Raw genomic sequence first — 25937 nt, 5'->3', positions numbered from 1 at the left:
TCACTATGGTGAGAGCTCCCTGTGATGGGGATAATGATGGGAATGTAATCACTATGGTGAGAGCTCTCTGTGATGGGGGATAATGATGGGAATGTAATCACTATGGTGAGAGCTCCCTGTGATGGGGGATAATGATGGGAATGTAATCACTATGGTGAGAGCTCTCTGTGATGGGGATAATGATGGGAATGTAATCACTATGGTGAGAGCTCCCTGTGATGGGGATAATGATGGGAATGTAATCACTATGGTGAGAGCTCTCTGTGATGGGGATAATGATGGGAATGTAATCACTATGGTGAGAGCTCTCTGTGATGGGGATAATGATGGGAATGTAATCACTATGGTGAGAGCTCCCTGTGATGGGGGATAATGATGGGAATGTAATCACTATGGTGAGAGCTCCCTGTGATGGGGGATAATGATGGGAATGTAATCACTATGGTGAGAGCTCTCTGTGATGGGGGATAATGATGGGAATGTAATCACTATGGTGAGAGCTCTCTGTGATGGGGGATAATGATGGGAATGTAATCACTATGGTGAGAGCTCCCTGTGATGGGGATAATGATGGGAATGTAATCACTATGGTGAGAGCTCCCTGTGATGGGGATAATGATGGGAATGTGATCACTATGGTGAGAGCTCCCTGTGATGGGGGATAATGGTGGGAATGTAATCACTATGGTGAGAGCTCCCTGTGATGGGGGATAATGGTGGGAATGTAATCACTATGGTGAGAGCTCCCTGTGATGGGGATAATGATGGGAATGTAATCACTATGGTGAGAGCTCCCTGTGATGGGGGATAATGGTGGGAATGTAATCACTATGGTGAGAGCTCCCTGTGATGGGGGATAATGGTGGGAATGGTGTCATCATGCTGAGCCCTGTTTGTGGTAGCAGATTGAGGATGTGAGGGCTGTAGCAGGCAGATGTTCTAGATTTTGTTTGTTGTCTGTTCGCAGGTGTTGATATTTCTGAAGAGGACTCTCGGCACAGGTGAGCACTCCCTCTTGTCGTAATGTGCTTGTGAGGTTTTGGAGCTCTTACATGGAAGGCAGGGGGAAGCTCTCAACTTTCCCATTGCTTTCTTTTCTCAGAAATCCTCTTCCGGGAGCTGGAGGTGCGGCAGGTAGCGTTGCAGCACTTTATCCATTTCCTTCGAGAAACTGAAGACCAGAAACTCCTCCAGGCTCTTTTTAGGTAAGGCTTCTCGCCGCTTGCCCCCTCTTCTGCTTTTATATGGTGTCTTGTCTTATCACACTGAGGGAGTGATGTGGCAATGGTGTGGCCGGTGCTAGTAGCCCAAACATCTCCCATCTAATGCTGGGTCACCTGTGGCCCTTACCGCTCAGGAAAGAGATCCCAGAGTTATTCTGCAGGGGCCCCACGAATGGCTTGGTTTAAAATTAAATTAAAAGGCTTAGACAACATAAGGAATTATGCAAAAAGGATTTACAAATGAATGAGAACGCAGTATTATGGTGACATGCAAGTCCACGATGTGCTCGCGTCCTGAATCCTGTGTGCATTTCAGATCGGACAGAGTACACCCGGCAAAGGTATGGAGAAGGGGACGAGGTGGTTAGGAACCTGGAACGACTTCATAGAATCAAAAAAACAAACAAACTAGGAATTGTAAGCTTGGAAGAGAGATGATGGAGGTGTGTAAAGTCATGTGGAGAGAATAAATAGGACCCATGTATCATAACACGAGAGGTAGGGGGCATCTGTGAAGGCTAAGAAGTGACAGGTATAAACCAAACAAAAAGGAGGCAGGGTAAATGCATGATACGCATCACCAGGGGGCATTCTGGAGGCAGGTGGTATAACTGAGCTCAAAAGGAAGAGAGAGCAGTCAGAAGCTGTTGAACATAGAAACAGTGTATCCATAAGCCATGATCTCTAGAAACTGGAAGGGGGCGACAGGATGAACAACTCTGCACATGTCCTGTTACTTGTATGCCCCGCTATTAGGGACAGGATGTACATTTCCTAGCGTCTAGCCAGATGGACTCAAGACCAGTGGGTTATGTGCTCCTCTGCCAGCAGGTGGAGACAGAGACAGGTTTCAAAGCTGATGTCACCTTAGATATACCCCATGCAGTGACCTCAGCCATTTAGTATCTCTCCGTCTCCTACTAGATGTGGATTGTGCCTTCCCTATCATGAGCTCAGTACTCTTTAGAAGAGGAAATTTTACCTTTATATTGTTGAAAGATTGAGGTGATACCTAAAGGTCCCTCCCCCAGTTGAGAATTCCTGAGGTGATTTCCGAGATTCCTCAGAAGTGTGTCTTGGTCCAGTAGCCGGCTCCCGGCGTGGACTTTGCTGCTGAAGCAGCTGAAAGGCAGTGGGTGCAGGAAGCTGAGCGCGGCGGTGATGGCCTAAGCCCTCTCCTCCCGCAGCCAGAGACAGTGTCTGTACTCTGCCGGTAAGCACCGAGCCCAGGTAAGTAAAGAAGAACTCCTCCGATTCAGAGATGTGGAAGGGCTTCAGTAAGTCTTTCCTTCGGTCTCCTTGCTTGGCGCGCCATACTGATGACGTTCCCGATCCCATTAGGGCAAGGGAAGGAAGTTTCCGAGCGCGTTAGGCCCCGCGCACTCCATGGGCACTCCATGTGGCAGGCCGCGGCGACGCTATCTTGCGCACAGTTTGGTGCAGCACCTTTTTCCCTCGTTAACTGTCAATACGCGCAGTGCGGGCTGGCCCCATTGAGCACCTAATGTGCACATTAGTGCGCTCACACCTGTGCGCGCAACTGGACGCTTATACTTAACGCACGTCGGGGGTGGATTTTTGCACTTTCGAGCTCGGGCGCTAACCGGATGAACGTGCAAGCTACAGTTAACTATGACTCCCGCAACAAAGAAGCAGAAGCGACACTTCCTTTGTGCTGCTGCCATGTTAGGGCTGCACAGTCTGACCTAGAATCCTTCCTGTGTCAGCACTGTGAGGAAGCCCAGGGAGAGTTTGACTCTCAGAACTTCTTCAAGCCCAGCCCCTCCCAGATGGAGGACGAGTCAGCTACAACCTTTTCTGGTAGCACCCCGGATCTGAGTAATCCCGGGGCTGGGAGTGGCAAGGAGATATGGACATGTCCCAAGGGATGCTGGAAATTCTAGAGCGTATCCTTCTCGTATGATGTCCGGTACCCATTTGTCTGACGTGATCTCGACCCACCTCTGATAGAAGAGGGATAATCTGCCCCCTATCTCCTCATCCATTGGGCTTCCTCACAGTGCTGACACAGGAAGGATTCGAGGTCAGACTGTGCAGCACAAAGGGAGCATCGCTTGTGCTTGTAGCTTCCCTTCCGTCTCACCAAAAGTAGTCTCAGAGTTTCACCTGAACCAGTCTGTTTCCTTACCGTCCCTAGATGCAAGGACTCTGAGGACAACCGCCTCTTCCACCATTTAAACATCAGTAGGCTGTTAGTACGGTGTCTAGAGCGTACAGAACCGGTGTGCAAGATGGACTGCTTGTCTATTCTTCACGGTGGAAGGAAACAAGGCGAAGCAGCTTCACGAGCTACCATAGCTCGCTGGATCAAGGAAGTGATCACTTCCTTGATCCAGCTTATGTAGAGGCAGGGAAGCCTTTACCCCTTCAGGTTAGAGCTCATTCCACTAAGGCCCAGGAAGTATACTGGGCAGAAGCCAAGCTATTGTCTCCCGTCAACATCTGCCGAGCAGCAACGTGATCTTCCTTGCACACCTTCTTCAGGTTCTGTTGCCTGGACATCCAAGCCCGAGAAGATGCAGCCTTTGCGAGGGCAGTGCTAACTGGACCATGGGCAGCCTCCCGCCCCATTCAGGAGTAGCTTTTGTACATCCCATTGGACCTGAGTCCGTCTGGCTTCACTCTAGGAAACAGTTTCCTTGGTGTAGACAGATGGACTCAGCAACTTGCCCACGGCTGCCCATGAATCTCGATCCCAATGAGGTTACAGGTAAGCCATCACCCTATCCCTAGATCTGGGCATCTGTAATATTGCTGGGATTCAGCGCTTATGTTTGAGTAACGTTTTGGTCACCAGTTTTAATCAAGTTCTTAAATGGTATTCAATTTTTCAATAGTAAGTCCACAATGGCTTTTGAAGAGAGTACTGAATGGCTGAGGTCTCTGCATGGGGTGTATCTAAGGTGACGTTAGCTTTGAAACCTGACTCTGTCTCCATCTGCTGGCAGGGGAGCATATAACCCATTGGTCCTGAGTCCATCTGTCTACACTAAAGAAAACGAAAGTTTCAGGTAAGTAATGTTTCCATTATTAGGAAAGAAACCTTGGTTAATTCTTTTTAAATTCAGCCCCCAAATCACTTCTGCTAATTTGGTGTAAGACTACCCTAATAAACTTCCATTGTTTATCTCAAGGCCCCACCTTACATCAAATGCAACAACAGTAACCACATTGAGAACAAAAAATAATTCACTCAGCCTCCTAGCAGTAAACAAAACATATTTCATAATAGTAGACAAGATACATAATCGCACATCTTTATGACATATTTTCAGCCACCTCCAGTTTGATTTAAAAACCTCGTCACTGACCACAATACACAACAATATTCTCAGAGACTCCCAGTTTAAAACCAAACACATCTCTGAAAGTTATACGGGAATTTTTGGTATTCTGTTACCTTAAACTTGAGACTGCCTTTTAAATTTGTGATCGGCTCTGTTTTAAGACAGGGAAACAGCATTTACAAATTCCACCCTTCATGGAAATTTCTCCCCCATAAGCTGGAAAGTTGGAATTGCCAACAGTCGCCTGTCACTTCCCAAATGTCCTGAAGTTCTCTCATGCAGGTCTCTCTCTCTCTCTGGTCGTATGATGAAAAGGCTGCTCTGGATACTATTACACCTATGTTAGTCTTATCACTAGCGCTGTGACTCTGTCATGCAGCTGGATGGAATAAATGCACTGATATTACAGTAACTTGTACAGCTGATTGAGTGTAAGTAAATTGGTTTTTAAGCAAGAAGTTCTTTCAAGAATGAGTAAGAGTTCACAGTAAGCAACTGTGCCCTAGTTGCTTATACTTTTCCAAATCAGTCAGTGGAAATCTTGTCAGCATTGTTCATGCAAGATATTGAAACTTTTCCCGATTCAGCAAAGGTTACTTGAATTGGGAAAAGTCATTTCTCAGCCTTTGGCCAATTAACAGTTCAGCTTGTGATTTCTATCTAACCTGCCATCTGCCTTAAGAAAACTGGTCTTTCTCTCGTCCTTATCTCACAGAAAAGTAAACTAGAGGGGAAACTTATGATAAGACAACAAAGGTGAAAAGTCAGCTGGACAGAGGAAACTGGGACTTTTGCTAGAAGTCAGCAGATTTCAAAGAGAAAAACAAGATTACATGATGTACTGAAAAAAATAAATACTAATATCTATATTTAAAAGGACTATATAAAAATGAGGCCAAAAAGAAATTTATGCTGGTCCTTAACTTACAAGGACCAGCATAAATTTGGGCCTTTAATCTGACCCTGGGTTCATTGCTAGAAACTGGAAGGGGGTGACTGAGTGACTATTCTGGTAGCAGAAGTCATGTTAATGTTCTCCTTTTTTGTATTGATATTCTAGATTTCTGGATCGGGTGGAAGATCTGGCAGTAAGTGCCATTATGTAATAGTTTTTTGTAATTTTCTTTTATATTGTGAATATTCAATAAGAGATTGCCATCAGGCAAATGTAACAGCAAACAGATTTGGACAGAAATCACAAAAAACCCCCCCAAAAAACACAGATCTTTAGGCAAAAAGTTCTGTTCTCTTCTAAAACACATTTTTAACATCCTGAAAAGTTACCACCTTATCCAAATATATTTACAGGTATAACCTGTTCACTCAAGCTGTTCTTCACAAAATATTAGAGGCTTCCCACCTCCCTGTCTGAGCTTTCTAGATAATCCAAGAAGTGACTCCAGATGTTCCGCTGCTTGTGTCTTGTCTCCGTGTTTGTCCCAGCTTAATTTCGCCAATGTGAGATTATCCCACACCCTGGCAGACAGGTCCTCTACGTTCAGCAGCAGATTCAGTCTAGATGCTACCAACATGAATATTTAACCATTTCCTTTTTAAAGTGTACAACAATTTTATTTGTAACACTACGAGAGAGGCCCAATGTGTTTGTATTTCTGGGCATATGACTCTAGGTACCTGTTTGGCCACAGTTCCTCCCCCGATGTTTGCTAGCCTTCAGAAGCTGTCTTTAGTTGGGAGCTATTCTCATGGCCCATGTTTGTCTCCACTCTTCATTAGACAGGCACGTTCTGAACATTGAGACCATGGCATGACGTTCCTGTTCATCCCCAGTTCAGTTCAGACTCGTGGGTTTTGCCTCCCTGCCAGCAGTTGGAGACAGAGAAAAAATGTTTCGCTGATGTTGCCATTTAACTTAGTGTGCCTCCTGCAGTCTCTCGGTATTTCTCTGTCTCCAGCAGATGGTAGATGGGTGAAACCAGCAGTCTGGGGGGGGGGGGGGGGGGGAGAAAGAGAAGTGGAGTTGTCAGAATAGCCTTTTTTTTTTTTTTATTTATTTCTTTATTAAGAAATAGCCTTTTAAGTATTCCTCCCAGGGGGTTGTCAGTTCCTGATAGGGCCATCCCCCCCCCTCCCCCCCCCCCCCTGGTTTGAGATGAACGAGCAGGGGATTGGCGACCTTTGACATTGGCTCACTCCTAGGCTCCGGCTCCTCAGGGATGGTATAGCTGGTAGTCCAATTCCCCCCTCCCTCAGGAGAGCCTGTTGGTTTCTTGCATCAACTTCAGCAACTTCAAGGAAGTACATGTGCTTTTATGATTGCCGATTTTTAAAGTTTTTTTGGGGGGGAAAAAAAAAAGTAATCGGAAAAACTGAGGCTTTGGCAGAGCAAGCAGTCACCCACTTGCACCCAGTGGTCCTTGCGGGGTTCTGGTCCTGCTCGCACATCCATTTTTCTGCCTCTCTCTGGGGGTCCCAGCATTGAGGTAATCGCTGTGGCATGCAGCTCGGGGTTCCATGTGTAGAAATGGCATGCGACAAGCCCTGCTGCTCACACGGAGAGCTGCAGGCACCTCTCCAGGGCACGCTTGTGCTCCCGCTATATCTCCAGGGGGGAAGGGAGTTTGGGGAAGATGGGCACTGGTGCATCCTGCAAGAGAGTGCTGCAGATGTTGGTGGGCTGCTGCTGAGGCCTTCCCCGTCAGTGCAGGAATGGCAGCCACAGCAGAGGGACAAAGGGAAGCGGAGAGATTTCCCGCCTCATTATCTCTAGCAGTACAAGACCCAGAGGTGAGGTGGGGAACCCCTGAGGTACAGAAAAACCTGCTGGTGGAGGATTGTGAGGATTCCTCTACTTTTCTTCCAAATTTGTGCTGCTGTTACACAGGGCTTATCTGACCAGAAAGCCAGCTGGAGAGAAGAGATCTTGACCCCAGAGTCATCTCACCGAGGATTTTCAGCTGGGGAAAAGACCCAAGGTACCGAAGAAGAAGGGGTCTGCAAGTGTCCAAAGGATTCTTGGACTCTCGGCTCGGCCTGTTAGTCCCATGAGGGACGCAGGCGATTCAGAAGGTTCCGAAGCTTCTGAAGCTGATTCTCTGGGAGCAGGAGCAGATCAGGATTTCTCAGAACTTGATGGGGGGCCAGAGGAGGTGCCAGTGGCCGAAGGGGAGGACCCTAAGGTGGTGCACCTTAGGCATCAAGGTCCGCAGGAAGTCTGAGCTGGAAGGGATGAATCCAGTCATGGGTGGATTGAGGAGTCCAGCAAAAGCATTTCCTTTACACAAGTCAGTGAGGAAGTTGGTGGTTAGGAAGTGGGAGTGGCCTGCAGGTGGGTAGAGCAAGCTAAGCTATACCTGTTACTGGAGGAAACGCTCGAGCTTTTAACGCTTCCGACGGTGGATGCTTTGGTATCTGCGGTAACTATGAAGACCACCATTCCGGTGGATGGTTCAGCTGCACTGAAAGAAGTCCAAGACTGGAAGTTGGACGTCCATCTCAAGAAGATTTTTGAGGCCTTGGCATATAAGGGCTGTAGTTTGCAGGAGTTTTATGCAAAGAGCATGCTTGCGCTGGGTTCAGCGCTTGCAAGTGGAAGATCCTAAGTCAGCAATTACAGCAAAGCAGGCTGAGCATTTGAAGGTGTCTGTAGCATATATAGAGGATGCCTTATATAACCTGATCAGAATGTCTTCCAGAATTATGATGTCTGTGGTGTTGGCCAGGTGGCTATTTTGATTGAGAAATTGGTCAGCTGATGTGTGGTCCAAGTCTCAGTTGGGGGCTTTGCCATTTAAGGGCAAACTTCTGTTGGGAAAGATTTAGAGCAGTTGATGAAGCATCTGGGAAAGTCTAAAGGGCAAAAATTGCCGGAGGAGAGACCGAAGGGAGGAAAGAGGTCCTTTCTGGTCCATTCCCAATTTCAAGTAATAGGAGATTTTGGCAGAATAAGGGCCGTTTGGGGACTTGAAGGCAGGGCTCTAGCAGATCACAGTCCTGGAGGTAGTCCTTTTGGAGAAGCCTCAAACCAATCTGTGACACCCCTGGTCAGGGAACTGGGGGAGGGGGCCAAGTCCTCACAATGAGGCCGGTCCACTCTTCTGTTCAGGTTATCTGGGGTTATTTGACTCTCTTACTAGGAGTGGACCAAGATTACAACGATCCATTAGGTACTAAGTGTCATTATAGACATGTTAGAATTTGCTCGACCGGTGCGTGAAGCCTACAGCATCTCCCTTTGCATCTCACATGCCAAGCGAATGGCTGTTCAGGGTAGAGTGGACCACTTGTGGCGTCTAGGGACTATAGTACCGGTTCCTCGGGAGGAACAGAGAACAGGAAGATATTCCATTTATTTCGTGGTACCAAGCAAGGAGGGAACATTCAGACTGATTTTAGGATTTAAAAAGGTAAATATAGCCCTCAAGGTTCCCTGCTTTTGGATGAGACTCTGCACTCCGTCATTGCAGCGGTGTGCAAGGGGAGATCCTGGCATCTCTGGATCTAACGGAGATCTATCTACATATAGCAATCAGGCCAGAGCACCAGCGATTCCTCCGGTTTATGATTTTGGGGGAACATTTTCAGTTTTGCGCCTTTCTGCATACATTCACCAAAGTCGTGGTGGTGGCTGTAGCGCTCAGAAGAGAAGCGGTACTGGGCCATCCATATCTGGAAGACTGACTCATTCAGGAAACGTTAGCAGATCTCTGGCAGCAGTTGGTGTAGCAGGTTCTGGAGAGGTTAAGGTCTCTGGGATAGGTCATGAATCTAGCAAAGAGTCATCTTAGCCCATCTCAATCCCTGGAATATTTAGGAGTTCATTTTGACACCTGGGTAGGCAAAGTGTTTCTCATTGAGGACAGGGTGCTAAAACTATAGAGTCAGGTTTGTTGCCTTCTGGGGCTGTCTATGCCCAAGATCTGGAGTATTTACAGGTCCTGGGTTCTATGGCATAGACACTAGACCTGGTTCCATGGGCATTTGCTCTTATGCAGCCCCTTCAAAGGGTACTTCTTTCCCATTGGAATCCGTTATCGGAGGAGTTTCATCTTCTGCTTCCCCTCAACAGGGAGTCCAGGTCCAGTCTTTATGGTGGCTTGGGTGGGCCAGTCTGAGTTGAGGTTGGAACTGGAAGTCCCAAATTGAGTGATAGTGACCATTGATGTCCACCTCTGTGGTTGGGGAGTGATGTGCCCGGCACTGAAGTCAGGCTCACTGGTCTATAGTTACCCGGATCGCCCCTGGAGCCTTTTTTTTTTTTATATTTAAATCTTTTATTGGCAGTAGAAAACATCCTAGACACGAACCGCTAGCATAAAACAGTAAGAACAAGTACACAAAATTCGTGAAGTAACCAGCTGAACAATCAACGCCAATATTTAAATGATGTTCCCATTTCCCCCCTCCCCCCATAGAGGTGTACATCCAGATGTAAATAGTAGAGGACTATGCACAGAAAATCATAATAAAATGCAATCATAGGACAGGTGAAAGACCGAGCTCTATACTGCCAGCCATAATGAGGCCTCCAGCTCTTCCAAGATCCCAAAGAGCGCCAGGAACTGCAAATAATATAGCGGACCCCACTCTCCGGCCGGGCACCACAATCCAGCCTGAGCAAGTAAAAGTCAACCAGAAAAAATCTGTTGCCAGCGTTCATATAGTCCCCAGATCTTATGAAAGGAATGAAGGGATTTATTCTTGTAAGCTGTGATGCGCCCCAAACTATGCATTTTTTGAACAGTAGCTTGTATCATCTGTAACGTTGGGACTCTCGGGTCCTTCCATAATTGAGCAATGGAACATCTCGCTGCTGTAACCACATATTTAATAAAGAAATCATGAAATTTGTATCCATCTGTCCTATCTTTATTGAGCAAGGCTTGCGATGGGGTCAACTGAAACTGGATTTGCAGTATTGTGGTAATCCAGTCAGATACCAGGGTCCACAGTTTCTGTATCTCTGGACACGTCCACCAAAGATGAAAGAAAGTCCCCTTTTCTCCACACAGTTTCCAGCAAAGACCGTCAGAGCCTGGTACAATGTGTTGTAGCTGGGTGGGGGTAATATACCACCTAAAAAACAGTTTGTAACCATTCTCAATATGCAGGGCTGATATTAAACCTTTCCGCAAACCCTGAAACACCCGCAACCAATCCTCCGCCTCCCAGTCACATTGTAAATCCAACTGCCATGATTTTATATGTGGTGCCAGCATATTAAATCTACCGCTCAATAAACTATAAAGGTTAGAAATATGTTTATCGACTCTATCTGCCTGGCGGCACATATTTTCAAAGGTAGGTATGCCCTTTGTCAGTTTACCTCCCACCTGGTGTCTTTGGAAGTAATGTCTAACTTGCAGGTATTTGAACTGATCCCCCATTGGCAATTGGAACCGCTCTCTGAGTAAAGCAAATGAGATCAGCCCCCCCGGCTCCCAGAGGTGGGCAAATTGAGTTATACCCTGCTGAATCCAATGGGAAAAGACCCGAGGATGACCGGCCGGCCTAAAATCTTTATTGTGAAACAAATGGGTACTATGAAAAATAGTTTGTGTTCCCACCAGCGCTTTCCTCCACTGGTTCCAGATATGGAGGGTTGCTTCAACTGAGTCCGGCAACTGCACCACAGGGAGCCAGGAAGACCTCGCCTGCCACAACAGGGCCCCCAAAGGCAGAGACCCCAGTATCGCCTGTTCTAATAGCGTCCACGGCTTACAACGCTTAACACAATGCCAGTCAACCGCCACCTTGAGCTGAGCAGCCCCTAGGTACTTAGCAAGATTAGGCATGCCCAGACCTCCCTGCCATCGTGGAAGATATAGAGTCTCCCTAGCTATCCTGGACCTCCTGCCCTTCCAGAGATATTTATTCAACCGTTTTTGCCACTTAGCCAGCAGGTTGGCAGGAATTACAAGTGGCAAAGTTTGAAACAAATACAATAGGCGAGGTAAAATATTCATTTTGAGGACCGCCAGTCTCCCCAGCCAGGAGATATGATAGCGGTCCCATTCCTCCAGATCCTTGTATATTTTAGCCAATAAAGGTGGGTAATTTAATTGAAACAAATCGGAGCCCAGTCCCAGATTAACTCCCAAATATTTTAACTGGTGTCTAGCCCAGCAATACGGAAAGTGTTGCGTGATCTGCGTTACCAGCTCTGGCGCTAAGGTGACATTGAAAAGTTCAGACTTTTCCCAATTGATGGTGAAACCAGAAACCGCACTAAAGGCCTGGAGTTCCCTCGTAATCGTTTGTATGGATAGCAAGGGGTCCGTAATAGTAAACAGTAAATCGTCCGCAAAAAGGGACAGTTTGGAGGAGAACTCACCGGCCCGAACCCCTGCTATGCTATTGTTATGCCGGATGCGGTAGGTAAAGGGTTCCAGGAAAAGGGCAAAGAGTAGGGGGGATAAGGGACAACCCTGCCGGGTTCCCCGCTGAACTGCGAATGAGGAGGAGTAAGCGCCATTAATTTTTAAGCAGGCTGTCGGCCCCTCATATAATAGGCGAATCCACCTTAAAAATTTGTCCCCTAAATTATACTTTTGCAGTGTTTGAAATAAAAAAGGCCAGTGCACATAATCAAAGGCCTTTTCAGCGTCGATGGCCAACAAAGCCATGGGTATATTCTGAGTTCTAGCCCACCACATAGCATCAATAGCCTTACGGACATTATCGGATGCCATCCGGCCCGGAATAAAACCAGCTTGTTCGGAATGAACCAAAGCAGGTAGGAAGGTATTAAGCCGTTGAGCGAGGATTCTCGCTAGGAGTTTCAAATCCAAATTGATTAAGGAGATGGGACTATAAGAACCACAAACCGTTGGGTCACGCCCCGGCTTACCGATCAGTGTCACCCCTGCTAAATTAGCCTCCCTGGACAGGGTGCTCTAATAATTTTACGAGAGGGGCTACCAATACATTAGCAAATTTTTTATAAAAAACTGCAGTATACCCATCCAAGCCCGGGGACTTGCCCACTTTCAGGGATCGTATCGCCCACAGTACCTCCGCTGCTGTAATGTCGCGGGATAAGAACTTTTGGTCCGCCAATGAAACCTGTGGGAGCGGAATAGACTGTAAGTATTCCGCTATGGCTTCTGGGCTAATGCGAGAATTGGAGGCATACAATTCGGAATAGAACCGTGTAAATCGCTGCCTGATATCCGTATTAGAAGTAAGAATATCCCCTCTTTCATCCTTTACCTTTACTATGTTGCACTGGACTTGCCTAGCCTTCAACTTATGGGCCAGGTTTCTCCCCGCCTTATTCCCCCCTTCGTAGAAAAGCTGTTTTACTCGGGCCATTTGATAGGCTATCTGCGCCGCTTCAATGGACACCAAATGCATACGCAATTGGTCCATTTGAAATAAGAGGCGCGCTGCCCCAGTTTTAGCATGTAGAAGCTCCAGCTTCTGCAACTGCTGTATGGTCTCCAGCTTATCCTTCTGCTTTTGTTTCTTAAGGAAGGCTCCTTTAGCTATAAGTTTACCCCTTATTACGGCCTTAAGACAATCCCATAGCGTGGTCGGTGCGATTTCTGGGATATCATTAATTAACAAATATTCCTGAATATCAGAATACAAAAGAGCGCAGAAGCCCTCATCCTCCAACAGGCTGTCATTAAGCTTCCAATATCGTTGTCCGGAGTCGGATGCCAAAACAGCTAATTGTAAAGACACCGGACCATGGTCGGACCAGGTGATAGCCCCAATGGCAGGTTGAGTAACCTGATTAGAGCATCCCTTGTCGACTAGGAGATAATCAATTCTGGAGTACATTTTGTGGGCCCTCGAGTAAAAGGTATAATTTCTCTGCTTGGGGTGCCAAACCCGCCATGTGTCAATCAAACTATAACGCCTTAAAAAACTATGGAAGCCCTGGCGCTCCCTCCGCCGATTGGAAGTACGGCCATTAGAATTATCTAACCTGGGGTTCGTGGCTACATTAAAATCCCCTCCTATAAGGAGGTGGCCCTCTGCGCTCTGGTCAATAAACTGTGACAAGCAGGCCAGGAAAGTGTCCTGGGCCACATTAGGAGCATAAACACTGAGTAAAGAATATTTGACACCCGCTATGGCCACATTAACTAAAACATATCGTCCCTCCGGGTCTGGATAACAACCGAGAAGTTCATAGTGCAGATCCTTGTGAATAAGGATACCCACCCCCAGATATTTATGGGCTAGTGGCCGTGCCGCCCAATATTGTCCCGGATAATTGCCATTACGTAATAAGCGTTCATATCGCTTTTTCAAATGCGTTTCTTGTAGGAACGCTATCATAGTGTGATGCTGGGCCAAATCCGAAAAAAGGGACTGGCGTTTTAATGGGGTATTGAGTCCCTTAACATTTAGAGTTTGGATATGTATGGTCGCCATATCAAAACCATAATAGAAATCCTAGTTGAGGCGTACTGAGGCTATACCATAGCAAGCTCCCAACCTGTCCCCATAACCAACATCGGGCAGTCCCCCTGACAGTAAAGAAAACAAAATACAAATCCACCTCTATTCCCCCGCCCCGCGCCCCCACCCCCCACTCGGTATGGTCCGCCGTAGAGGCCCATACCCTGTGAATATGGGAGGACACAATCATTCCAGCAACAGCCTTCCCCCTCCGACAGCTTTAAACCTCATATACTTTCAAAAATAAACATTCAAGCACTCCTGCAAATAGAATAACTGATTACCAACCAAACCAATAATGATCAACTTCTCAAAAATAGAGAGCATGGCAGTACAAAATGAACTGAAGATGAACATCCACAGGACCCGCACCCAAGCAAGCCCCGTGTGTCCCAGCGTACTCCGCGCCTGCACAACGCAGCGCTAGGTAACTTAATCTGCACTGTCCAGTCTCCAAGTAACAAGAAACCAGGACCCATGCAGAGCTCATCCCTGCGGTTCTTTGTCCGAATGCCGCCGCAGCCGCTTGTCACCTCGATTAACTCTTTGCCACTGTGGTGGATCTTCCCTACGCAAAGGTGGCTTAGGGGCCGCAGGCATCTCCGCAATCTCTCCATATCCGGCGGCTTGTAACACTTGCGAAGCCTCCGCTGGGGTTTTTACTCGGTGCGCTTCACCTTTCACTGAAAAAGATAGCCCGAAGGGAAACAGCCATCGGTAACGGATGTCCTCCCTTCTCAAAAGCTCGGTAACTGGTTTGAAATCCCGCCTTTTCTTAATGGTCACTGGTGAGAGGTCTATGAAAATCATTACCTCGTGGCCTTGCCATTGCCATTTATTTTGTCGCCGAGCAATACCTGCTATTTTTTCTTTTAAGACATAGTCCTGAAAGCAGGCAATAATGTCTTTGGGGAGATTGTTGACCCTTGGGCCCATAACCCGGTGCACCCGGACCAACTGGACCTCTGCGTCTGCAGATAAGGGCTGGGCCGCCTCTCCAGCCGTCAGTAGCATGCCACAGATTTGTTTCACCACAGAAGCACAGTCTGCATAATCAGGGAGTTCAGGCACGCCACGAAAGCGGAGGTTGTTCCGCCGTGACCTGTTCTCTAGGTCCTCGACCTTATCTTGCAGGCGTTCCACTTCCGATTGTATAAGGGTGAGAGTCGTGCGATTTACCTTCACCTCCTCGCTGTTCGCCTCCACTCGGGTCTCTACCTCAAAAAGTCGCCGCCCATTCTCGGCCAAGTCTCCTTTGATATCATCGATTGAGGCACGGAGATCTGCAGTATTTGCCGCCAATTCTTGTTTTAAATCCGCGAACCATCTTTGCATGTCCGCCCTGGTAGGCAGATCTGAAGTATCCAGCTGGTCCTCCTCAATCTCCCCTGGTGATTCCGCCGCGTCCACGCTGCCGGCCGCCATGTTGCTTCCCAGCGATTCCTCAGCTAACACCAATTTGTGGTATGAATACTTTTTGAAATCGAGCGGTTTCTTCCGGCTCGACATGAGAGGAGTGCTGGAGTGCCCCGTGTGCGTTTTGGCCCCGAAATAGGGTTTTGGAGCGCTCGATGCGATAAGATGCTGTCTCAGAACGGAGGAGCCGCGGTTTCAGGCTGCCATCTGCATGGATGACGTCACTTCCTCCAGGCCCTGGAGCCTTTTTTAAATATTGGGGTTACATTGGCCACCCTCCAGTCTTCAGGTACAATGGATGATTTTAATGATAGGTTACAAATTTTAACTAATAGATCAGAAATTTCATTTTTGAGTTCCTTCAGTACCCTAGGATGCATACCATCCGGTCCAGGTGATTTGCTACTTTTTAGTTTGTCAATCTGGCCTACTACATCTTCCAGGTTCACAGTGATTTATTTATTTATTTATTTATTTATTTAAATTCTTTTAATATACCGATGCTCAAGACCAGGTCTTATCGTACTGACTCATCACCCCTGAAAGCCATCTCCGGAACTGGTATCTCCCCAACATCCTCATTAGTAAACACGGAGGCAAAGAATTCATTTAGTCTTTCTGCAATGGCCTTATCTTCCCTAAGAGCCCCTTTAACCCCTCGGTCATCTAATGGTCCAACCGACTCCCTCACAGGTTTCCTGCTTCGGATATATTTAAAAAAGTTTTTATTATGAGTTTTTGCCTCTGTGGCCAACTTCATTTCAAATTCTCTCTTCGCTTGTCTTATCAGTGTTTTACACTTAACTTGACAATGTTTATGTTTTATCCTATTTTCTTCAGATGGAGCCTTCTTCCAATTTTTGAAGGATTTTTTTTTAGCTAAAATAGCCTCTTTCACCTCACCTTTTAACCATGACGGTAATCGTTTTGCTTTCTTTCCACCTTTCTTAATATTTATTTATTTATTTATTTAACTTCTTTTACTATACCGACACTCAAGACCAGGTCTTATCGTACCGGTTTACATTAGAACAAGGGGAAAAATCAATTAACGTATAAGTGGAAAAGAGAAGTTACATTAAAACAGGGAGAGTAAATATGTGGAATACATATGGACTGCGCCTCTAGGATTGTATTTTTAAACATAGGAACAGAAGCTAGCAAGGAAACTTAATGATGTTGTGTCAAAACACTAAGTCGCCTCGTTTTTACAGTCACAGGCGAGAGCACAGGGCAGAAGGAATTGATGCTCTGGTTCTATCGTGGTCTCCAGGAATTCTCCTTGTCTTTCCTCCGTGGCTGCTGGTAGGCAAGGTGCAATGGCGGATACAGAAACAGCTGGGCAAGGTGATTCTGATGGCTCCGGAATGGCCTTGTCCCTGGTTCACAGACCTGGTCAAAATGGTAGTGGATGGACTGTTAAGGTTCGGACACCTGCTGTGGCTACTTCATCAGGGTCCAATATTTTCAGATCAGGTAACTCACATCTGTCTTGCGGCTTGGCTTTTGATAGGTAAAGATGATTCTGAGGACATCATCACCACTTTGCAACAGACCAGAAGGCCATGCACCTCCTTGGCTTATGAGCAGATTTGGTGTGTGTTCAAGGCCTGGTGTACTGAACAGGGCGTGTAACCTACTCAAGCTTCGATGTTCCCCATACTGACCTTTCTACAGAAGGGGTTGTTAAAGGTTTGGCCTTTAGCTCCCTTCAGGGGCAGGTGGCGACTTTTGGCTGCCTTTGGGATAAAGTGCAGGGAACGTCCCTGGTCTCGCATCCAGATGTGATTAAGTTTCTTTGGGGAGCAAAATCTTTGCGATCACCATGCAGAGGATATGACTGTCTTGGGAGCTTAATTTGGTTTTGAGGGGGATGTGTGAGGCTTTGTTTTGAACCAATGAAAAAGGCATCTGTTAAAGTTTGTTCCCAGTTCACCCCAGTAAACCTCCTAGTTAACTTTCCCTCCCTCTTACCCTATTAGCCCCGAGCCTTAAAACCCTGCTGACTAGTCTCATCTTTATTGTAGCAAAAGTAAAGGGACGTGGTAGGGGACCCCGGTGCACGTAACTACTTACGTGCTGACTTCATGGTGCAGTCCCAGCCCACGCCCTGCCCCTTTTTAGAACACTGTTTTTTATGCGCGTACCTGCGTGGGTTTTAAAATCCACACGGCGCACGCGAGGCCAAGTCACATGCGTATCTCCCGGCTTTTAAATTCGACCAGTCAGTCTTTACTGTCTGGCCCACGTTTCTGCAACTCCTTTTTTTGCTGCTTTCCCCGGGGGAAATATCGGGTTATCCACCAAGTGGGGAAAATGAACTCCTAAGCTGCCATCCCACTGAGCCTGAATCTCAGATTTTTAGTGTTAATGCCAGCAAAGAATTTACTCTCTTTGGAAAAAGGAGATAAGTTGTTTATGTAAACAACTCGCAGTCTGGGTTTTGAATAGAGCTAGACTTGGATTCCACTTCTTGGCACCAGGATTCATTCAAAACTATCACCTCACAAGATCTCCTTTTCACATTGGTTTCAGGTCATTGAAACCAGCATCTGCAAGATAAAAGCTTGCATCCAAGACTCAGTTTCTCTGCATTGTAAAGCAAATGTTGTCATTGATGCCTTCCTGGCCTGTAATTATAGGCTTTGCAGAGCTTACAAGTTTCCCATATCTTCTGCATCCTTTGAATCTGTGATAGTCAGAAAGTCTCTCAAAGTTCATTCACCTCTGACAGGCTAGTACAGCAGAGGCGTCTGGGTATTCTTAATCAGACAAAAAACCCTCGCATGTTCTTGGCTAAGCAAAGTGCAGGTGCCCGGATCTCTGTGCGGGGAAATGATGCTTCAGCCGCCCTTATGGTTTCTGCTTAGAGAGCCCAATACAATCATTGGCGACCGACATTGGAAAAACTTGATAATATGTATACAAACCTGGTACTGCCAGTCCTCTGCCAATCAACATTTTTATTTATTTATTAGTTTTAGGCCTTCGGAAATTCCAAATAAACTGCATGAAACTTTTGAGGTTTTTAACTAAACACAGTAGTACAGTCTGAGAGTCCCCACCCTCCCTAGCCACGAGATCCGACATCTAGACCAACCCTCTAAGACAGCAACTTTAAAACAAGCGCGCAGGTGCCCATACGCAGGAATTTTAAATCGTGCTCCTAATTTTAAGCAACTACACGAGCAAACATAGTTCGTGTGTCTCCCTTAGGAGTTTGTCGCCTTTCCCGCGTGCAGGTAAGTGGAATTTTAAAATATGCATGCCTGAAAGACAATCCCAGTTTGACCTATTAATGCACCAGTTTGCCCGGTCTGTCTCTAGATCATCCAGACTCCCTGGTTCTACAGCCTGCACTCCTCCCTGTTTATCCTGACCCATCACCCTGTTTTAGTCCTAAAAAGAAATTTCTGCAGGCTTACATATCATCGAGAGCAGAAGTAAACATGCGCGGCTAATGAGATACTGCGGCCACTGGATTTAAAATCCGGATTTATGCGCGTAACTCTTGGATGCGCCCCAGAATGCCCCCGACACACCCTAATTCTCCCTCTTTCCCCCCACAATTTTGGTGGCTTACACATGTAATTGGACTGTTTTAAAATGAGTCGCTCGCACTCAACCCAGATACCTGCATACATGGGTCTTTTAACGTGAGCATCTCTTTTTTAAAATTTCATCCCCTAAGTCTCTTTAATACCTGCTGACTCTTCTGTCTAATTAACTTTAGACAAGTTGTTAACATTTAATAAGTAAACTTATCCCTAAATGTTTAATAAACTGGGAGGCTCATGTAAAAGAAAAACTTAGCGGGATATTAGCTGTTCATTAGTTACAGACATTTTGATGAATTGTTCTAAATGCATTCTTACAACCCTGATACTTGTCCATATTATTGGATGTTTGTAATGTGGACATTCAGCTGCAGTTTGGCCTCTTGCTGGAGAATATCACTTTTAGAAAGCTCTGTTTTCAATTCTTGCAGCTTTCCATATATAGAGAGCACTTGAATATCCCTAATGCAGAGGAAAGGAGGGACTTTTTAAAAGCCAAGTGCATTGGGTAAGTCTGAGGTGAGAACACGCCGACAGATTTCCGGGAGAAGGTTTTGCTCTGATTCCCCAGGGCAGGAGAAGGAGATAAGAGAGTCTATAGGCTGTGGTTTGACTTAGGGCAGTGAGGGGCCTCGCCACCATGATTGGGAAATGTTGGGCTTATTTCAATATTTATTTCACCATTATTTGAGTAATCTTTTCAGAGAGATTTAAGCGCCTAGAGCAGTTTTTGAAAATGCATCTGGCCTGTGGGCGCTCCATCTGGAGGCCAGGATTGAGATGGAAGGAAGCACTTGCATGCATGGTTCTTGATTTTTAAGCTCGGCCTGCTTGGAGCAGGCGTAAATTTGTGCCAGGTAATTGTGCACATACTCCTCCAAGGATTTTCAAAGTGAACATTTGTGCGTGAGTTCACTCTGAAAGTCCTCGGTAATCGCAGACTTTGCCCCTCTGGTTCTCTATTGGACCGGCTGTGAGCAGCTTCTGTTGGGGGGTGGAGTCTCCATCAGCAGAGCTGTTCGACAGCAGGTTCAGTGCGTATGTGTCTGGCATAGTTTAGTGGAGGCAGTGGGGTATACTAGATGACATTTTGAGTTCCCCTTCAGGCCTGCTTTTCTATAATTTTATGAAGCCACATGTAAGAAGGGAACGTAGAGAAAGTTTGGGGCCAAGACTGAAAAACAAAAGCTTCACACCTTCTGTATGGGGCTGGAGAGTAGTTGTAGAGATATTGACTGTAGCTCTTTTTGGGGCTTTAGCGTGGTTAGGATGGTGACTGAAGTTCTTTCTTCATGGGCCAGTAGGTGCTGACTGTAGCTTTCTTTAAACGGGACTGTAGGGTGGTAGGAGTGTTGCTGACTGTAGGTGTATGGGATTGAAGGGATTTGCAGAGATGCCCACTATAGCTGTTTCTGTATAGTGCTCTAGAGAGGCCAAGATGGTGTTGACTGTAGCTGTTTCTCTAGGGAGCTGCTGTGTGATTGGAAACGTGCTGACAGTATAGAACTGTAGGATGGTTGGGGTCTGTAGGTTGCTGTGTGTACTCTTTGTATTGGGATGTAGGGTGAAGGTAGAGATATTGACCATAGCTCTTTATGACGCTATAGCCTGGTGATGGTGGTAAAATATGTACTTCATGGGACTGTAGGCTGGTTGGAGACATGTTAAGTGTAGCTTTTTCTGTTGGGTGCTGACTGTAGCTGGAGAACTGCTGGTTTTCGCTTTTTTTTTAATGGGGCTGTAGGGTGATCATGCTAGTGATGAATCTTTCTTCATGGGGCTATAGGGTGCTGACATCAGTTGTGTGAAAAGGTTTAGGGACTCTTGGTCAAATTGTATGTTTCAGTGAATTTATAAGTGAACAAAGTGAACATGGTACAAAGCTAAACACAATACCTTTCTGCAAATTTTAGTGCATAATTACCATTTATTTGCAGTTTTTTACAGATATGATATAAGGAAACAGCGAAAATGGCACAGGCAAAAGTCTATGCACCCTTTCCGTCAGCACTTTAACAGCTTCCAAACATTTCCTGTAGCAGCTAAGGGTCTTTCTCTTCTTGCATTTGGAATTTTTCCCCTTCTTCCTTGCAGGTCTCTTCTAACTCAGAAATGTTCTTAGGTCTCCCTGCATGCACTGTATATTTACATCTCCCCACAGATTTTCAATAATATTCAAGGCTGGGGACTGTGAAGGTAATTCCTGTCGGTAATTTCTGTTTGATTTTGGGGTGTTTCAGACTGTTGCCTTGCTGAAATATCTCAGCTTCAGTGTGGGAGATTGGCTTCGGCCTGCACAGTGTTTCCTTTTCCATTGATGGGACATAACCTCAAAGCATAATAGATGCAGCCCCTTGCTTAGTAGTTGGCAAGATGTTATTTTCTTTAAATGCTTCATCCTTTTCTTTTCTCTAAATGCATCTTGTGTGGTTGCAACTGAACAGTTCAGTTTTCGTTTAATCAGTTCAAAGCCCTTTGTTCCAAAAAGTTTCAGGCTTATCAGATTTTTGTTTTGCATTCTTTAAGCAATGACTTTTATGATGAGGTCGTAGAAGAGGTTTCCTTCTGAGATCTCTACTGAACAGATCATTTTTGTGTAAGCAATGCTGTCCTATAACCCAGGGCTGGTGCTTCCATTAGGCAAACTAGTCAGTCACCTAGAGCACCAAAGATTTGGGGACAGCAAAATCATGCCAGCACGAGTGCCAGAGACAATACTACCAAAGAAGTGAGCACTGCACTGAAGCCGCTACCCGCTAGTAGGAGGGAGCGCTGTGCTGGAGCTGCCGCCAATAGGTAAGTTAGGGGAAGGGAGTGCATGACTGAAGGTTTGCCTAGGGCACTAAATACTCTTGTACCAAGCCTATATGGACCTGTGAACAGCTGCTCTAGTGGCAGCTAAACTTTTCAGCAGATTGTTTGCAGTGATCTGTGATGTCTGTTTTGCAGATCTGATCAGATTTTGGAAAGTTCTATTGGAGATTTTTCTTGGTCTTCCTGATCTTTCACTGATCTCAACAGTTCCATGCAGCTTCCATTTCTTAATAATATTTCTGTTAGTTGAAACTGCTAGCTGGAAGCATTTAGAGAACTTTTTTTTGCCTTCCTTTGCTTTGTAAGAATGAAATATCTTAATTTTCAAATGTTGAGATACCATCTTAGGTTGAAAATAGAGCAAAGCCGGAGTATTTATTAAACCATGGAATTGTCTTCACCTAACTATTTGAAGGCCTAATGAGTCTATCAGCATTTTGATTTGAGCCTTATTAGGAACGTTTAAAATAAAAAGTAGTAATGAATTAGCTGGAAGGGTGTTCAAACTTTTGCACATGCCATATTCACAGAAACGAGCATTAAAACTTACTTTAACCAGAGTGCCGAAACGTTTGCATGCAACTGTAGCTCTTTCTGTAAGGTGCAGAGGTATTGACTGTAACTCTCTTAATGGACTGTAGTGTGGTTTTGATGGTACAGTAGGATATAGTGCAACAAAATGTGTGGAAGAATTAAATCATTAATGTTCCTAAAGCCTTCGTAACCGCTTTATTTAAAAAGATTGAAGAGGTGACAGCATAAAGCCCAAAATTTGACAAGGGAAGAAGGCCCCCTGACATGGGCCGTGTTTCGTAGGAGCTGCGTCAGGAGGGAGCCAAATAACATAATGAAATACAAGACATCAATAAGGAATCAAAAATGGACAAAAGAGCATCTGAAATACACAAGGTAGGATGTATCCAAATGGCTTAGCCAAACTTTGGAAATGCTCTGGACACTTAAAGATTATGCAAGCATCGTTTCAAATCTAACAGAAGAAAAAACTACTTCTATGTAATACATTATCGGCCAAATGTTTATTCCTCCATGTGCGTAAAATACGGGGGGTTATGTGCGTGGCCGGGCCTTGTACGCCCCGCTCACATTTTAAAGGAGGCCGAAGAAAAGGGGCAGGGCGGAGCTGGAGGCGGCTGTGCCGGGGGATTGCATGCCGACAGCCTGCTGGCGCGCACAACTTACGCCAGTTCTAAAACAAAACAAAAAAAAGGTAGGGCATTTTAAGGGGTCGGGGAGGAGAGGGGAAGAGGGAGGGTAGGAAAGTTCCCTCCCAGTCCACTCCTTAATTAGAGCGGACTGGGAGGGAACTGGGTGAAGCCCGATCTCTTCGCTATGTGTAAATTGCATTTTTCACACCTCCCTTGCACGCGCCTCCCTAGATTTTATAATATGCGCACGTCCATGCGCACACCAGGTAGCGCGTGCACATGGGGGTGCACGCGTATGTTTTTAAAATCTACCCCTGTACTGTAAGGATGCCAAAGAAATGATTACAGGGAAAAAAAGACATCCCAGTTTATCAACTACAGCGACTGATGCCAGATAGTGAGCAATCGTTTCAAATAAACCCAATCTATACAAGAAATGAATATATACAAAATCATATGGTGCTGTTCATACTCTAGAGATATCTGTTCAGAGATAGACTGTGTACATAGTATCTCAAAGTGACCATCATATACCTCGGGTTGTTAATCAGTAATGGCTATACCATACCTGGAATGAGGCTCAGAGGTTTATAATCATCGGTCACTTATTTGAGATGTATTGCTAGTTTTTCTGCTATTTTTGTGTTTTTGATTTTTGGTAATTATTGGTAATCAATAGTCACTTAACTTCAAGGTGATGTATTATCCGCAACCTTCTCTTCTCAATGTACGTCAAAATAGCTCTGGTGCCCTGCACTGCAGCGTTTTGGAAATTAATTCCTTCATCAGGGTTTGACACCTTGAGCGTACTGCTTATGTTGCAAAGACTGTCTTCGTTAGAGACTGTATCCTGATTTTTTCTTGCGATGTCCATAAGCACATAAGAAAATGCCATACTGGGTCAGACCAAGGGTCCATCAAGCCCAGCATCCTGTTTCCAACAGTGGCCAATCCAGGCTACAAGAACCTGGCAAGTATCCAAATACTAAGTCTATTCCATGTAACCATTGCTAATGGCAGTGGCTATTCTCTAAGGGGTAGATTTTCAAAAAACGCGAATAGGCGTACTTTTGCTGGCGCACCAGGCGCAAGCAAAAGTACACTGGATTTTAGTGGATACGCGCGGAGCCGCGCGTATCCACTAAAATCCTGGATCGGCGCGCGCAAGGCTATGGATTTTGTATAGCCGGCGCGCGCCGAGCCGCGCAGCCTACACCCGTTCCCTCCAAGGCGCTCTGAAATCGGAGCGGCCTTGGAGGGAATCCTCTAACGCCCTCCCCTCACCTTCCCCTCCCTTCCTCTACCTAACCCACCCGCCCGGCCCTGTCTACACCCCCCCCGTACCTTTCTCCGGGGATTTACGCCTCCCAGAGGGAGAAGTAAATCCCCGCGCGCCAGCGGGCCTGTTGCGCGCCGGGACGCGACCTGGGGGCGGGTACGAAGGGCGCGGCCACGCCCCCGGACCGCCCCGGGCCGTAGCCACGCCCCCGTACCCGCCCCCAAAATGCTGCCGACACGCCCCCTAAACGCCGTGACGACTGGGCCCGCCCCCCCGACACGCCCCCGACACGCCCCCCTCGGAGAACCCCGGGACTTACGCGAGTCCCGGGGCTCTGCGCGCGCCGGTAGGCCTATGTAAAATATGCTCACCGGCGCACAGGGCCCTGCTCGCCTAAATCCGCCCGGTTTTGGGCGGATTTAGGCGAGCAGGGCTCTGAAAATCCGCCCCTAAGTGAACTTCATAGCAGGTAATGGACTTCTCCTCCAAGAACTTATCCAATCCTTTTTTAAACACAGCTACACTAACTGCACGAACCACATTCTCTGGCAACAAATTCCAGAGTTTAATTGTGCGTTGAGTAAAAAAGAACTTTCTCCGATTAGTTGTTTTTTTTTTTTATTTATAATTTTCAATTTTACATTATTGAAATCCTTCCATATAAAGTTGCCTTACATAATATCACGTATTATTAAATCATACAATCTTAAATGTTTTTAGAAAGAATATTTATCTTTTATATAATATTTCTATTCAAAAACTCCAACTGCAAACTATATAATAAGGATTTACAGATTACCCTTAAAAAAAAAGACATCACCCAGGGAGGCAAAACATATATTAACAGGAGCCCATAAGGAAAAAACTTTTTCAGAAATAGGCTTAACATAATTTACTCACAGTGATAATACCAAATTTGACCTTCTAACTCTAGACATTTGGAGAGGAGGTTACTGGCCTATGGGCTTCAATAAACTGCTTTAACTGTTCTACTTGGAAGAACACAAAAGTTTCAACACCTTTCTTTAGTAGACATTTACAAGGATACCGCAATGAAAACACAAAACCTAATGAAATAACATCTTGTCTATATAATAAAAACTCTTTCCTACGGTATTGAGTAATCGGGGCCATATCAGGGTATAGCCTAATTTCCTGATCACAGAAATTCACAGGGAAATTTCTAAAATAATTTCTCATTACATTCATAACGTCTTGTGTTGTAATAAACGACACTAGAAGGACTTTCCTATCGATTATTTCCACATTTGAGGATTCTAAAAACCCAGTCAAATTTAGTGGTATTTCAACATTATTCTCATTTCTAACTGGTGCCCTATTTGTCAAAAATCTGCAAAAATTTATAGAGGGAATATTTTGTTCAGAAAATCCTAGGCACACAGTTAGAAATTTCTTTAGAGTAGTATAAGGCATTTCCCCCATAATATGGGGGAAATTTAGAATTCTCACATTTAATTTTCTAAGTCCATTTTCCAGTGACTCCAGGCGTCTCGAAGAAGTTAATTGTTCCTTTATGATAACAGAGCTGACTTTAGCATTTGTTTGAAGCTTATTTTCAATTTCAGTTATCTTATTTGACAAAGTGGTTCCTTGTTCTTGAATCCCCAATATCTTCTGTTGCATATTATAATTGAGGGAGTCTACTTTCTTTTCCAATCTGGTTAACGAGAGTCCCTGGCCTGCCACCAAGTCCCCATATAGCCTCGAGTGTCACAGCCCCCAGCCTCGATGTTCCCGACGCAGACTCACCAACAGTGCCCGAGAGATTGATGTTTCCT

The 25937-nt window shown here is 45.8% G+C and overlaps 1 protein-coding gene across 2 annotated transcripts in view; it reads left to right on the top strand.

Moving 5' to 3' along the window:
- The window catches only part of VIPAS39 (VPS33B interacting protein, apical-basolateral polarity regulator, spe-39 homolog), a 122714-nt gene that overhangs the window by 42830 nt on the left and 53947 nt on the right, over positions 1-25937 (top strand). For both annotated transcript variants that reach the window (XM_029597662.1, XM_029597661.1), the window contains exons 9-12: positions 968-1001; positions 1103-1205; positions 5592-5619; positions 19311-19387. In XM_029597662.1, the coding sequence (XP_029453522.1) occupies positions 968-1001; positions 1103-1205; positions 5592-5619; positions 19311-19387 (242 nt within the window). The remainder of the gene's footprint in view (positions 1-967; positions 1002-1102; positions 1206-5591; positions 5620-19310; positions 19388-25937) is intronic.

The sequence above is a fragment of the Rhinatrema bivittatum genome, chromosome 4 (genome assembly GCF_901001135.1).
Source record: "Rhinatrema bivittatum chromosome 4, aRhiBiv1.1, whole genome shotgun sequence".
Taxonomy (NCBI): domain Eukaryota; kingdom Metazoa; phylum Chordata; class Amphibia; order Gymnophiona; family Rhinatrematidae; genus Rhinatrema; species Rhinatrema bivittatum.
The sequence above is the reverse complement of the archived record's forward strand: the minus strand, read 5'-3'. Positions and strand labels throughout refer to the sequence as shown.